Source organism: Piliocolobus tephrosceles, chromosome 6, assembly GCF_002776525.5.
Source record: "Piliocolobus tephrosceles isolate RC106 chromosome 6, ASM277652v3, whole genome shotgun sequence".
NCBI classification, from domain to species: Eukaryota; Metazoa; Chordata; class Mammalia; order Primates; family Cercopithecidae; genus Piliocolobus; species Piliocolobus tephrosceles.
Genome location: NC_045439.1, coordinates 40,948,773 through 40,964,342, shown reverse-complemented (window position 1 = coordinate 40,964,342; position 15,570 = coordinate 40,948,773). Strand labels below are relative to the sequence as shown.

Genomic DNA, 15,570 nt, shown 5'->3' with positions numbered 1-15,570 from the left:
GCATGTGTCTTTATAGCAGCATGATTTATAATCCTTTGGGTATATACCCAGTAATGGGATGGCTGGGCCAACTGGTATTTCTAGTTCGAGATCCTTGAGGAGTCGCCACACTGTCTTCCACAATGGTTGAACTAGTTTACAGTCCCACCAACAGTGTAAAAGTGTTCCTATTTCTCCACATCCTCTCCAGCACCTGTTGTTTCCTGACTTTTTAATGATCGCCATTCTAACTGGTGTGAGACAGTATCTCATTTGTGGTTTTGATTTGCATTTCTCTGATGGCCAGTGATGATGAGCATTTTTTCATGTGTCTGTTGGCTGCATACATGTCTTCTTTTGAGAAGTGTCTGTTCATATCCTTTGCCCACTTTTTGATGGGGTTGTTTTTTTCTTGAAAATTGATTTGAGTTCTTTGTAGATTCTGGATATTAGCCCTTTGTCAGATGAGTAGATCGCAAACATTTTCTCCCATTCTGTAGGTTGCCTGTTCACTCTGATGGTAGTTTCTTTTGCTGTGCAGAAGCTCTTTAATTAGATCCCATTTGTCAATTTTGGCTTTCGTTGCCATTGCTTTTGGTGTTTTAGACATGAAGTCCTTGCCCATACCTATGTCCTGAATTGGTATTGCCTATGTTTTCTGCTAGGGTTTTTATGGTTTTAGGTCTAACATTTAAGTCTTTAATCCATCTTGAATTAATTTTTATATGGGTCTCTTGAATACAGCACACTGATGGGTCTTGACTTTTTATCCAATTTGCCAGTCCGTGTCTTTTAATTGGTGCATTTAGCCCATTTACATTTAAAGTTAATATTGTCACGTTATATGGCCATTTTCATGATAATTGATTCTTCCTATCAACGAGCATGGAATGTTCTTCAATTTGTTTGTGTCCTCTTTTATTTCATTGAGCAGTAGTTTATAGTTCTCCTTGAAGAGGTCCTTCACATCCCTTGTAAGTTGGATTCCTAGGTATTTTATTCTCTTTGAAGCAATTGTGAATGGGAGTTCATTCATGATTTGGGTCTCTGTTTGTCTGTTTTTAGTGTATAAGAATGCTTGTGATTTTTGCACACTGATTTTGTATCCTGAGACTTTGCTGAAGTTGCTTATCAGCTTAAGGAGATTTTGGGCTGAGATGATGGGGTTTTCTAAATATATAATCATGTCATCTGCAAACGGGGACAATTTGACTTCCTCTTTTCCTAATAGAATACCCTTTATTTCTTTCTCCCGCCTGATTGCCCTGGCCAGAGCTTCCAACACTATGTTGAATGGGAGTGGTGAGAGAGGGCATCCTTGTCTTGCACCAGTTTTCAAAGGGAATGCTTCCAGTTTTTGCCCATTCAGTATGATGTTGGCTGTGGGTTTGTCATAAATAGCCCTCATTATTTTGAGATACATCCCATCAATACCTAATTTATTGAGAGTTTTTAGTGTGACTGGCTGTTGAATTTTGTCAAAGGCCTTTTCTGCATCTGTTGAGATAATCATGTGGTTTTTGTCTTTGGTTCTGTTTATATGCTGGATTACGTTTATTGATTTGCATATGTTGAACCAGCCTTGCCTCCCAGGGATGAAGCCCACTTGATCATGGTGGATAAGCTTTTTGATGTGTGGCTGGATTTGGTTTGCTAGGATTTTATTGAGGATTTTTGCATCGATGTAGTATAGTTTGAAGTCAGATAGCGTGATGTTCATCAGGGATAGTGGTCTAAAGTTCTCTTTTTTTGTTGTGTGTCTGTCAGGCTTTGGTATCAGGATGATGCTGGCCTCATAAAATGAGTTAGGGAGGATTCCCTCTTTTTCTGTTGATTGGAATAGTTTAAGAAGGAATGGTACAAGCTCCTCCTTGTACGTCTGGTAGAATTCGGCTGGGAATCTGTCTGGTCCTGGACTTTTTTTGTTGGTAGGCTATTAATTGTTGCCTCAATTTCAGAACCTGTTACTGGTCAATTCAGGGATTCAACTTCTTCCTGGTTTAGTCTTGGGAGGGTGTATGTGTTCAGGAATTTATCCATTTCTTCTAGATTTTGTAGTTTATTTGCATTGAGGTGTTTATTCTCTGATGGTAGTTCGTATTTCTGTGGGATCTGTGGTGATATCCCCTTTATCATTTTTTATTGCATCTATTTGATTCTTCTCTCTTTTCTTCTTTATTAGTCTTGTTAGTGGTCTATCAATTTTTGTTGATCTTTTCAAAAAACCAGCTCCTGGATTCATTGATTTTTTGAAGGATTTTTTGTGTCTCTATCTCCTTCAGTTCTGCTCTGATCTTACTTATTTCTTGCCTTCTGCTAGCTTTTGAATGTGTTTGCTCTTGCTTCTCGAGTTGTTCTAATTGTGATGTTAGGATGTCGATTTTAAATCTTTCCTGCTATCTCTTGTGGGCATTTAGTGCTGTAAATTTCCCTCTATACACTGCTTTAAATGTGTCCCAGAGATTGTTGTATGTTGTGTCTTCGTTCTCATTGGTTTCAAAGAACGTCTGTATTTCTGCCTTCATTTCGTTATGTACCCAGTAGTCATTCAGGAGCAGGTTATTCAGTTTCCATGTAGTTGAGCAGTTTTGAGTGAGTTTCTTAATCCTGAGTTCTAGTTTGATTGCACTGTGGTCTGAGAGACAGTTTGTTATAATTTCTGTTCTTTTACATTTGCTGAGGAATGCTTTATTTCCAACTATGTGTGGTCAATTTTGGAATAAGTGCGATGTGGTGCTGAGAAGAATTTATATTCTGTTGATTTGGGGTGGAGAGTTCTGTAGATGTCTATTAGGTCTGCTTGGTGCAGAGCTGAGTTTAATTCCTGGATATCCTTGTTAACTTTCTGTCTCTTTGATCTGTCTAATGTTGACAGTGGGGTGTTGAAGTCTCCCATTATTGTATGGGAGTCTAAGTCTCTTTGTAAGTCTCTAAGGATTTGCTTTATGAATCTGGGTTCTTCTGTATTGGGTGCATATATATTTAGGATAGTTAGCTCTTCTTGTTGAATTGATCCCTTTAACATTATGTAATGACCTTCTTTGTCTCTTTTGATCTTTGATGGTTTAAAGTCTGTTTTATCAGAGAGTAGGATTGCAACCCCTGCCTTTTTTTGTTTTCCATTTGCTTGTTAGATCTTCCTCCATCCCTTTATTTTGAACCTATGTGTATCTCTGCATGTGAGCTGGGTCTCTTGAATACAGCACACTGATGGGTCTTGACTTTTTATCCAATTTGCCAGTCCGTGTCTTTTAATTGGTGCATTTAGCCCATTTACATTTAAAGTTAATATTGTTACGTGTGAATTTGATCCTGTCATTAAGATATTAGCTCGTTATTTTGCTCGTTAATTGATGCAGTTTCTTCCTAGCAAGGAACATTTAGCCCATTTACATTTAAGGTTAATATTGTTATGTGTGAATTTGATCCTGTCATTATGATGTTAGCTGGTTATTTTGCTCGTTAGTTGATGCAGTTTCTTCCTAGCATTGATGCTCTTTACAATTTGGCATGTTTTTGCAGTGGCTGGTACCAGTTGTTCCTTTCCATGTTTAGTGCTTCCTTCAGGAGCTCTTGTAGGGCAGACCTGGTGGTGACAAAATCTCTCAGCATTTTCTTGTCTGTAAAGGATTTTATTTTTCCTTCACTTATGAAGCTTAGTTTGGCTGGATATGAAATTTTGGGTTTAAAATTCTTTTCTTTAAGAATGTTGAATATTGGCCCCCACTCTCTTCTGGCTTATAGAGTTTCTGCCCAGAGATCCGCTGTTAGTCTGATGGGCTTCCCTTTGTGGCTAACCCTACCTTTTCTCTGGCTGCCCTTAACATTTTTCCTTCATTTCAACTTTGGTGAATCTGACAATTGTGTGTCTTGGAGTTGCTCTTCTCGAGGAGTATCTTTGTGCCATTCTCTCTATTTCCTGAATTTGAATGTTGGCCTGCCCTGCTAGATTGGGGAAGTTTTCCTGGATAATACCCTGAAGAGTGTTTTCCAACTTGGTTCCATTCTCCCCATAACTTTCAGGTACACCAATCAGATGTAGATTTGGTCTTTTCACATAGTCCCATATTTCTTGGAGGCTTTGTTCATTTCTTTTTACTTTTTTTTCTCTAAACTTCTGAGAAATTCTTTTCTCTCCCAAGATCATGAAGAATGCAGAATTTCTTTTAACATTTTAAAATTTTATTTGTAAGATTGTTTGAATTTTCTGTGAAACCATTTCTTAGTTTGTTGAATTATTTGTCCTTTCCATAGTAATTTAGAATGATACCTGTGTCATGTATGCTGAGATCTCTTTCTAGGTGCTTAATTCTGTTCCATTAGTCTTACTTATCTGACTTTGTGCCAATACCACACTATTTCCATTACTAAAACTTTGTTTTCTTTTCTGATGGGAGAGAAATCCTATTTTTTTTTCCTTATTTTGCAAAATGAACTTGCTTATTTTGGAGAGTTTGCTTTTTCATACGTATTTTAGGATCACTTTGCTAAATTTAACTAAAAAATCCTTTTGGAGTTTTTATTAGAAGTGCATTTAATTTATAGATCAATTTGGGAAACAACTACTTCTTCAGAAAATTTATAATTTTTTAATGTATTAAGTATGTTGCTCTTTGTTAGATTTATTCCTTGAAAGATTATGAGTCTGTCGTTACTATTGTAAATGTGATATTTTAAAAAACACATTTAGTAATTTCTGGTTGTCGTTGTATAGGGACTTTAATTTCTGTTCATTGATATTGTATATAGTACTGCCCCTGAACTTTCTTATTAGTACAATTTGTAGATTATCTTGGATTTTCTGTATTAAAAGTTTATATTATCTGAATAACATTTGTTTCTTCGTTTTCTACACTTGTAAATCTTCTTCTTTATCTTATTGCCTTGTCTAAGGCCTTCATTACTGTGATGAATAGAAGCATAGATGGCAGGCCTGTCTTCTATTGTTCTTAGCTTTAAAAGGAATGCTACTGATGAGTTGATCCATAGAATGTGGTATTTATTTATGAATTTCTAATATTCCTTACTGAATTAAAGAGTTTACCTTCCACTCATTCTTTCTTGCTAAGGTGTTCATAATGAATAAGTGGTAAATTTTATCTAATGATTTTTTGTTTCAATTGAGATTGTAATTTATTTTGCTTTAATTTGTTAATGCAATAATTTAAATTAATAGCTTTTTAAATAATAAACCAATGTAGTATTCTTAGGATAAAGTTGAGATAGTCATGTATTTTTAAATATATTGCTATATTTACTAATGTGTCATTTGGGAGTTTGAAAATAAGCTTACATTTGAATTAGTCTTTTTTTGTTATCCTTGTCTACTTTTATATCGATCTTATACTAATCTCAAGAATGGAATTTTAGAATTTCCTCTCGTTTTATATTTCCTAGATTTTGATTCAGATGTTTTATGAATATTTGTAAAACTCCTATAAAAATATTTGAACCTGACCAGGCACGGTAGCTCATGCCTGTAATCCCAGCACTTTCGGAGGCTGTGGTGGGCAGATCATGAGGTCAGGAGATCGAGACCATTCTGGCCAACATGGTGAAAACCCCGTCTCTTCTAAAAATTCAAAAAAAGTAGTTGGGCATGGTGGCGTGTGCCTGTAATGCTAGCTACTTGGGAGGCTGAGGCAGGAGAGTCAGTTGAACCCGGGAGGTGAAGGTTGCAGTGAGCCGAGATTGTGCCACTGCACTGCAGCCTGGTGACAAATGTATTTTAAAATATATTGTTATATTTACTAATGTATCGTTTGTATTTTCATTTGAGACTCCATCTCAAAAGAAGAAAAAAAAATGCTTGAATCTAAAGTTTCAAAAAATTCAGTTGATTTTTGACCGCTGAAAATTTCTATATATTATTGAGTTCATTTTGTAGTTTAATTCCTCTAGAAGTTATTTTTTTCATGTTTTTAAAGCAAGTACCTGAAAATATTCATAGTATTTTTTGATATGTTTTAAAATTCTTTATCTGTGTTTATGATTCTCTTTTCTTTCCTAATATTGTTTATTTGTGCCTTCGTTCTTTTTCTTAATTAAGATCTTTATTCTTTCCAATATTCATGGTATAATTGTTGAAAGTGTTTCAGAAAGGCAACTTGTTTTACATGAATTATTAAGTACATTTTTAATGAGAAAAGTTTAATTTCTCAGAGAGCTGTGTAATCATTTCGTTTAGGCTGCAAGTCACTATTTTTTCATATTCTGATTGCAAACCAGTAATTTACTGGTTTTCATGTTATGTTTTATAAGCGTTGAATTCCTTTAGAGTGGGGCTAACGTTTGGGTATTAGAAGGGTACCTTCTTGTTTGAATAAAGATTTTCATCAAATTTTTATTCAGGAGAATAATTTTTGAAATATATATCAAATCTCAGAAAAACCTAACATATAGGCTTTTAAAATAGGAATGAGGATCATCTACAGGAAACCCTAGTGATTAGCTGTTTCCTGTTTTGTGCTGTCAGATGCAAGCAGTGAACCAGACCAGCCTATAGAGCTATTGCTGCAGCTACACAGTCAAGCTTTCTTGGATTTACCTAATACCTAATGATGTCTAATATCTTTTAATGTGCTTAATTCGCCTATTTGTCTTTTTGTTCAAACATTTATTTGAATCTTTTTGCTTATGAGTTTTTTTTCTTTTTTTCCTGATGATTTGGTTCTTTGTGTAGGCTGGATACAAGTCCTTTAACAGATGTAAGATTTAAAAATATTTTCTTGGCCAGGCGCAGTGGCTCATGCCTGTAATCCCAGCACTTTCGGAGGCCAAGGCGGGTGAATCACCTGAGGTCAGGAGTTGAAGACCAGCCTGGCCAACATGGCGAAACTCTGTCTCTACTAAAAATATAAAAATTAGCCGGCCGTGGTGACGCGCTTCAGTAATCCCAGCTACTTGGGAGGCTCAGGTGGAAGAATCACTTGAACCCGGGAGGTGAAGGTTGTGGTGAGCCGAGATCGCGCCACTGCACTCCAGCCTGGGTGACAGAGTGAGACTCTGTCTCAAAAAAAAATTTTTTTTCCCTCTAGTCTGTGAGTTATATTTTCATTCTCTTAACTGTGTCTTTGTAAAAGAAGAGCTTTTAATTTTAGTGAAATCCAGTTTATCAATTTTTTCTTTTATGGATCACACATTTCTGTCGTAGCTGAGATAACTTTGCTGAACTGAGGGTCAGAAAGGTAATTTCTTGCTTTCCTCTTGTAAAAACTGTCCTTTGTCTGCTAAATTATCTTTGTGACTTTATTAAAAAAATAAATTGAGTGTCCATTTATGTGTGGGCTTATTCTTGGACTCTCTTCTATTTCATTATGCTCTTTGTCATCTGTCTTTATACCAGTACCTCACCGTCTTGATTATTGTATGTAGTTTTATAATAGGTCTTTAAAAACATTTTTTTATTTTTAAAATTTTTGTTCATTCATTCGTTCAGTCAGTCATTCAAACACCAACTCAAGCCAGATACAATAGGTCTTGATATCAGATGGTATTTGCCTTTTAGTTTTATCTTTTTCTGATTTGTATTGAGTATTCTAGATGTTTGTATTTCCATATGAATTTTAGTACTGTCAATTTCTAAACAAATTCAATATTGTTTTATAATTTTAAATTTATAAGTTGTGTCCATCTTTTGCCAGATCGATACTTAATTTTTTTCATTTTTTTGATGCTATTGTAACTAATAATGTGGTTTTAAATATTAATTTTCAATTGTTTTTTGCAGGAATATAGAAATACAATTGAATTTTGTATGTTGATGTTACATTCTGCAACCTTGTAACAACATCAGATTTTCAACATAGATTATCATGTCATGTGAACAAGGATAGCTTTGCTTCTTTCATTCCAATTTGAATGCCTTTGTTTCTTTTTCTTGTCTTGGTCTACTGGCTAGAATTTTCAATATAGTGGTGAACAGAAGTGGTGAGAGACACATCCTTGTTTTGTTTCTGATTTAGGGGAAATATACTTATGCTTTCACCATTAACCTGTGGTATTAACAGTAAGTTTTTAATAGATGATTGATATCAGGTTGAGGAAATTTCCTTAATATCCTAGTTTCTGACACTTTTTTTTTTTTTTTGAGACAAAGTTTCGCTCTTGTTGCCCCAGCTGGAATGCAATGGCTCAATCTCAGCTCACCACAACCTCTGCCTCCCAGGTTCAAGCTATTCTCCTGCCTCAGCTTCCCAAGTAGCTGGGATTACAGGTATGCACCACCACGCCTGGCTAATTTTATATTTTTAGTAGAGACAGGGTTTCTCCATGTTGGTCAGGTTGGTCTCGAGCTCCTGACCTCAGGTGATCCACCCGCCTCGGCCTCCCAAAGTGCTGGGGTTACAGGCGTGAACCACTGCACCCGGCTATTTCTGACACTTTTTATCAGGAATTTACATTAGACTTTTGTTAAGTCCTTTTTCTGAGTATATTCAGATAATGTGTATTGTAAAATTTTGTTTAAAAATTTTTTTTTGTTTATAGGAAGAATTGCGTTGATTTATTTTTTAATGGTAAGCCAATGTTGCATTTCTAGGATAGACCTTAATTAATCATGATTTACTATCTACATTACATATGGTTGGGTTTGGTTTGCTAAAATTTTTTATAATTATTACATTGGTGTTCATGAGAGATACTGTTCTGTAATTTTTTTCTTGCTATATCTTTCTCTGGTTTTGATATCTGGATAATACTAGCTTTTAGTCCCTCCATGTTTTTTGCTCAGTGTGGCTAGAATAGGGATTGGCAAACTATGGCTTACGGGTCACATTCTACCAACCACCTCTTTTTTTCATGGCCAGCAAGCTAAGAATGATTTTCCATTGTTAAGTTGTTACATTTTAAGTGTTGTGTGTGTGTGTGTGTGTGTGTGTGTGTGTGTGTGTGTATATATATCTAAGTAATAGCCTCGATTTTGCTGGTTGGACCATAAAACTGAAAATATTTATTAGGAGAAAGTTTGCCAGTTTAATTGATTTTTTTTTTTAAAGAACCATATTTTAGTTTTCATTGGTTTTTATCTATTTTTCTTTTTCTCCATTTCATTGATATCCTCTCTGATCTTTATTACTTCATTTCTTCGACTTAATTGGAGTTTCATTGCTCTTTGTTTCTTAGTTTCGTAGAGTAGATGCTACAATATATAATCTGCAGTAAATCTCATTCTTTATATTTTTCGTTTCAGACATTATAGTTTTCATCTGTAGTAGTTCAACTTGGGTATCTAATAAAATTTTTTCCTTCCCTCCTCTCCCCTCCCCTTCCCTCCCCTCTCTTTTCTTTCTTTTCTTTCTGTCTCACTTTGCCACCCAGGCTGGAGTGCAGAGGTGTGATCTTGGCTCACTGCAATCTCTGCCTCTTGGGTTCAAGCAGTTTTCCTGCCTCAGCCTCCTGAGTAGTTGGGATTTTTTTTTTTTTTCATAGTTGGATTAGATTATTAGGTAATATAGATTACTAATTGTATTATGTTTTATTAGAATTAGATTGGAAATCTTTGTGCAAAGCTACTGAAAAGATCATATGCTATTTTTTTCATGGCTGTTTTGCCTCTGATGTTTATGCCACCAATATTTGAAGAAAGAGATAAAAAGGAGAACCTAGACGTCTGCCACCATGCCTGGCTAATTTTCGTGTTTTTCATGGAGATGGGATTTCACCATTTTGGCCAGTCTAGTCTTGAACTCCCGACCTCAGGTGATCCACCTGCCTCAGCCTCCCAAAGTGCTGGGATTACAGGCGTGAGCCACCGCACCCGGCCTATCTATTAAAATTTTAACATCTTTTTTATATCTTCCCTGTCTCTAACTTTTGAACATGTGAAATACAGTCATAATAACTGTTATTTCTATGGTGATTCTAACATCTGTGTCAGTTTTGAGTTGGTTTTGATAGATTGATTTCACTCTTCTTTATGGGTTATCTTTTCTTGTTTTTTTGCAAGCCTGGTAACTTTTGTGGATTCCAGACATCATGAATTTTACTTTGTTTGTTACTAGAAGCTTTTGTATAATTTGCAAATATTCTTAAATTTTGTTACGGGATGTAGTTACGTTATTTAAAAATAATTTGATCCTATTTTGTTTTTTAATAATTGTTAAGCAGGACCTAAGCAATATTTGGTCTGGGGCACATTTTCCTACTTTTGAGGCCAAATCCTTCTGAGCATTTTACCCAGCATCCCATGAATTACGGTTTTCTAGTTTGGTAGGATCAGGAACTGTTTCTACCTTATCTGTATGAATGCCAGGTACTACTTCATCTAATCCTTTTAGAGAGTTCTTTCCCCAGCTTGAGTAGTTCCTTATATGTGTGTGCTGATGAGTACTCTGCTGATTCCAAAATGGTACCTTTGCAGATTTCTGGAGTTCTCTTTCCTCTACAGTTCTCTTATTCAAACTCTGTGTTGGTCTTTTTAGACTCTTAGCTCCATTTCTTCAACTCAGTGAATGTACTGGCTCCATCTGCATTTCCCCTCCATACACTGTGGTCTGGAAACTCTCTGAATGCAGTAAGCTGGAACAGTCATAGGGTTGTCATCATTTGTTTTCCTTCTCTGGTGATCACTGCCCTTTGTTGCTTGATTGCAGTTTTATTAGGTCATTGTTTAATACATTTCATCTGGATTTTGACTTGTTTCAGGCAGGATGGTAAATATCTTGGCTAGAAGCAGATGTATTTGTATCTTTGGCATGATGAATATGATAAGAAAGCATTCTGTTCCCTAAGTATTCAGAAAAGAGACTGTTCATGCCTATTGACTCTTTTCTGGATGGAGTTTGGAAAGAATAGTTCTTCTGTATTTTTTTTTTTTTTTTTTAGAGTGATTTTTCCGGTACTTTTCTTTTGTACAGGTTTTTTTTTTCACAGTTGGATTAGATTATTAGGTAATACAGATTACTAATTCTGTTATGTTTTATTAGAATTAGATTGGAAATCTTTGTGGAAAGCTACTAAAAAGATCATATGCTATTTTTTTCATGGCTGTTTTGCCTCTGATGTTTATTCCACCAATATTTGACAAAAGAGATAAAAAGGAGAACCTAAACATAATCTTTCTATTGTCAATTTTTCTATCACTAAAATATGTTCTGAAAAAGGACATTCCTGTCCTATGGCATATTGCTGCCAAAATAAATCCCAAGAGATTGAAGTTTTATTCTAGTTTCAAATTGTTTCCTAGAAACCAGCCACCTAATTCAGAAAGAGATTAAGAGCCAAATCTTAGAAACATAACTTTTAAAAACTATATACCAAGACTTGCCTCATTTGTGAATGTATGTGTGCTCATAAATTGGATAAGTGTGCACCTAACTACTGTATTCATTTTATTATTCACTTTGTGCTTATACAAATGAAGGCTTTTTCATTCATATTCTGTGGCGTTGAACACTCCTGATTGGAGGATAGTTACTTTTTATGCTCCTGTTCAGTGTTAATGCATACAATTTTACAGGAAATTATAAAATGTCTCCACTTACTTTGGTATAGCTGTAACAATAGCTACTTTATTAAACATGTTTTCTGAAGTAGTGTAGGTAATTGACAGTTAATTTGGCTTTATCAGGTTATATAAAAAATGTTAGAGAAGCTATAAAAAAAACCTTTTGTATCAGAGTGTTTGCATCAAAAGGCTATGTTGGCTGGGCGCAGTGGCTCATGCCTGTAATCCCAGCACTTTGTGAGGCTGAGGTGGGCGGATCACTTGAGGCCAGGAGTTTGAGACCAGCCTGGCCAACCCAATGAAACCCCGTCTCTACTAAAAATGTAAAAAAATTAATCAGGGGTGGTAGTACATGTCTGTAATCCCATCTGCTCAGGAGACTGAGGCACAAGAATCATTTGAATCTGGGAGGCAGAGGTTGTGGCAAGCCAAGATCCCATCACTGTACTCCAGCCTGGGTGAAAAATTGAGACTATGTCAAAAAAAAAAAAAGACTATGTTGATATCTGAATTTAAGTTCTGCCAACTATAATTTAAAACTTAAGTTCCCTTAAACTGGTCATGATGGTAAGAATACATAGCCCAGACTTTTTGAGATTACAGCTCATCTCTAAAATGACAAAGCTCAGATATAATAGTGGCCTTCATAAAATTTATTGCCAGACACTGTGCTAAATACTTTTATAGACATTTCCTCATTTAAATAGACTTTGAAAGAAAAATCAGCTATTTAATCTTTAGGACAATTTTGTAAAAGGATCAATATATGTGTGTATTAATTTCCTATTGCTACTTTGACAAATACCACAAACTTTATGGCTTAAAACAACATAAATTTATTCTCTTAGAGTTTTGGAGGCCAGAGATCTGAAATAAGTTTCACTGGGCAGAAACCAAGATGTCAGGAGGGCTGGATTCCCTAGAGAAGCTCTAGGAGAGCATCTAGGGTTTTTTTGTTTGTTTGTTCGTTGGTTTGTTTGCCTTTTCCAGTTTCTGAAAATGAGTTCCTTGCCCAGGCTGGCCATGAACTCCTGGGCTCAAGTGATCCTCCTACCTGGGCCTCCCAAAGTGCTGGGATTACAGGCATGAGCTACTACACCTGGCCCAGTTTTTTTCTGATATGTTTTATCTTCTACTCTTGTCTTTGTTTTTTCTATATAAGACCAATGCTTAGTAGTCTAATGTCATGAATAGAAAGATTTACATAGTCTGATATTGTAATTAATTTAGAAATACATTATATTTGATGTTTGAGCATGTCCTTAGACATGTGTTCAGATATGCTTCCTTATTCCCTTTAAGCCTTTTCTTTACTTTTTCCTTCACTTTTGTTACTCTCAATGCTAATGAAGAATTGACTGCTTTGCCACTGATGGTGGTACTCTAAGTAATGGGATGAAAGATTTTAGGAAACAGCTCTAGAGGTTTGTTGACTCCTAGAAGATCGTAGATTATTATTTTCTGTTTTTCTTTATTGTCATTTCATTGGTTAATCCTATACCTTTGAAGAAAAAATTCCATTTGGTACTTCTTTTGTGCTGTATGGTTCAGCAACTTATGGAGTTTACAGTATAAATGTTTTAGCAAAGTGAGCTTGTATTTTGTTGCACAGTTTAAAAGCTGAATGTTTACATTTTCTTGCCTAAACTACAGGATACCAGAAGGCCCCATTGATCAGGGGCCAGCTATAGGAAGAGTACGCATTTTAGAAGAGCAGCTTGTTAAGGCCAAAGAACAGATTGAAAATTACAAGAAACAGACCAGAAATGGTAAGTGATTATACATTGTTTTTCCCTCCTCAGTATATAGGCTTTAGCACAAATAATCGAAAGTTTCCTTTTATCAAAATGTTGGAATTGCTACGACCCTCTGTTCTTTGACTGCAGGTCTGGGGAAGGATCATGAAATCCTGAGGAGGAGGATTGAAAATGGAGCTAAAGAGCTCTGGTTTTTCCTACAGAGTGAATTGAAGAAATTAAAGAACTTAGAAGGAAATGAACTCCAAAGACAAGCAGATGAATTTCTTTTGGATTTAGGACATCATGAAAGGTACAATTCTCCTTTCACATTTTATTTGGGCTTTAGAAAAGATTATAATCTAAGAATGAGAAACAGATTTGTTAATCTATCTGTTGAGTGGTAAATATTAATAGCACCTACAATATTTAAGAGGAGAAGAGTACCTGAGGTCCCAAAGGATGGTAATTGCCAAGTGCAGTTCATCAACCAAAATATACCACCAGAAAGTATTAATTAAAATATATTTATAGAAATCTTTATATTCTAAATAAATTCTGAAGGTAGTGGTGGCAGCCAACAATACATTAAAACATCTTTCTATAAATGTTCTGTATATATAATCAGTATTTGAAGCAGAGTATGCAGTTTTGCATTCCAGTGCATTGGAACTCATAGTGAGTCCGATGGTTACATTTCTAATTCAAACATTAAAAACTTTAAAATAGCATTATTCTAATGAAAAGTTAACAGGTTTTCTTTTTTTTTTTTTTCTTTAAGTAAAAAGGAGCATTCTGTTCATTGTTCATTCATTAGTTGCTGGAAAGAGGAACCTGAGATCTGCCTGGTTAAATTTGTTTCTCCTATGCACACATTGCTAAATAATACGAAGTTTATCTTCCACAGAAAAGAAAACATTTTGGCGTTGTTGTGTTCATGCAGAACAAAATGTACTGAAAATCATTGTAAATACAGTGAAACCTGTCTTTAGGCCTATTATATTTAAAGTCTATGTTCCCAGTAGGATTCTGATGGCAATTACTGTCTCATTAGTGAACAATAAAAGAAAAATTGTTGTATTAGCACAACCTACTACTGTGAAGAGGAAAAGAATTACCCCATACAAGTAAGAGATTTCATATTTATTAACATCAGCAGCAATATTATAATGATTTTGAAAAATTGCTTGGTTGTTTTAGGTGAAATTATAAATAAAAATCTGTCTATTGGAATCATTTTAGCATTAATGAATCTACAGAAATATGATAGAATGGATTTCAAGGGGCAGTGAATTATTAGGCCACACATTGGACAGACTCTTTGATATATTTAGCCCCACTTGCAGTCACGCCATACCTAGACCACTAAACCAATTAAACCAAATGCTGATTAATTCTGTCCTTAATATTTCTCTACCCTAAAGCTGATTCTAGGCACGAAACTTCTCTTAAATGGAATTTTGTGCGTGTGTTCTTTGCTTATCACAGTTTTGTAGGACAATTCAGATCTGAAGAGCATTTGACTTAGGTGGACTATGCTGTATGTAAAGGAGAATTTTGGCCACTGACTTCTGATGGAAACTTTAATTTTAAGATTTGAGCAATTGGGCTGGGCGTGGTGGCTCATGCCTGTAATCCCAGCACTTTGGGAGGCTGAAATAAGCAGATCTCTTGAGGCCAGGAGTTTGAGACCAGCCTGGCCAACATGGCAAAACCTCGTCTCTACTAAAAATCCCGTCTCTACTAAAAATACAAAAATTAGCCAGGCATGGTGGTGCATACCTGTGAGCCCAGCTACTCGGGAGGCTGAGGCTCGAGAATGACTTGAACCTGGGAGGCAGAGGTTGTGGTGAGCGGAGATCACGCCACTGTACTCCAGCCTGGGCAACAGAGCAAGAGTCTGTCCCAAAACAAAGATTTGAGTAATCAGATAACTTGAGAATTTAATTTTCCAGTCTTTTTAAAAATTAAAATAATTTGTGTGTGTGTGTATATATGTGTGTGTGTGTGTGTGTGTGTGTGTGTGTGTGTGTGTGTGTGTGTGTGTATTTTTTTAAAGATGTGGAGGTCTTTCTATGTTACCCAGGCCAGTCTTGAACTCCTGGTCTCCAGTGATCCTTCCTCTTCAGCCTCCTAAGTAGCTGGGATTACAGGCATGGGCTACCATGTCCAGCTGAATTGAAATAATTCTTTAAGGAATTATTTTGTAAATATTGATATAATTTGTGTTTATAACTTGCATATGTTTTGTGACCATATGTACAAATGAAAAGTAAATATAGTAAGTTGGCCCCTGAGAAACTGATATAAATCAATTTTCCGTTTTTTTTTTTTTTTGTTCTTGTTGAATTATTATGATTCCTTGCAGTGCCGTTTAGCCTATGTTAAATAATGGTAGTTCATTGAAAA

General features: G+C 35.5%; 1 protein-coding gene across 12 annotated transcripts in view; it reads left to right on the top strand.

Annotated features, from left to right (window-relative positions):
• FUT8 (fucosyltransferase 8) overlaps positions 1 to 15,570 on the top strand; it is a 331,654-nt gene that overhangs the window by 206,456 nt on the left and 109,628 nt on the right. For 10 of the 12 annotated variants that reach the window (XM_023232574.3, XM_023232591.2, XM_023232599.2 and 7 more), the window contains 2 exons: positions 13,079 to 13,194; positions 13,312 to 13,474. In XM_023232574.3, the coding sequence (XP_023088342.1) occupies positions 13,079 to 13,194; positions 13,312 to 13,474 (279 nt within the window). Of the gene's footprint in view, positions 1 to 8,154; positions 8,195 to 13,078; positions 13,195 to 13,311; positions 13,475 to 14,186; positions 14,289 to 15,570 lie in introns of those variants that run through there. The other 2 variants (XM_031935757.1, XM_023232646.2) reach the window with 2 other exon arrangements.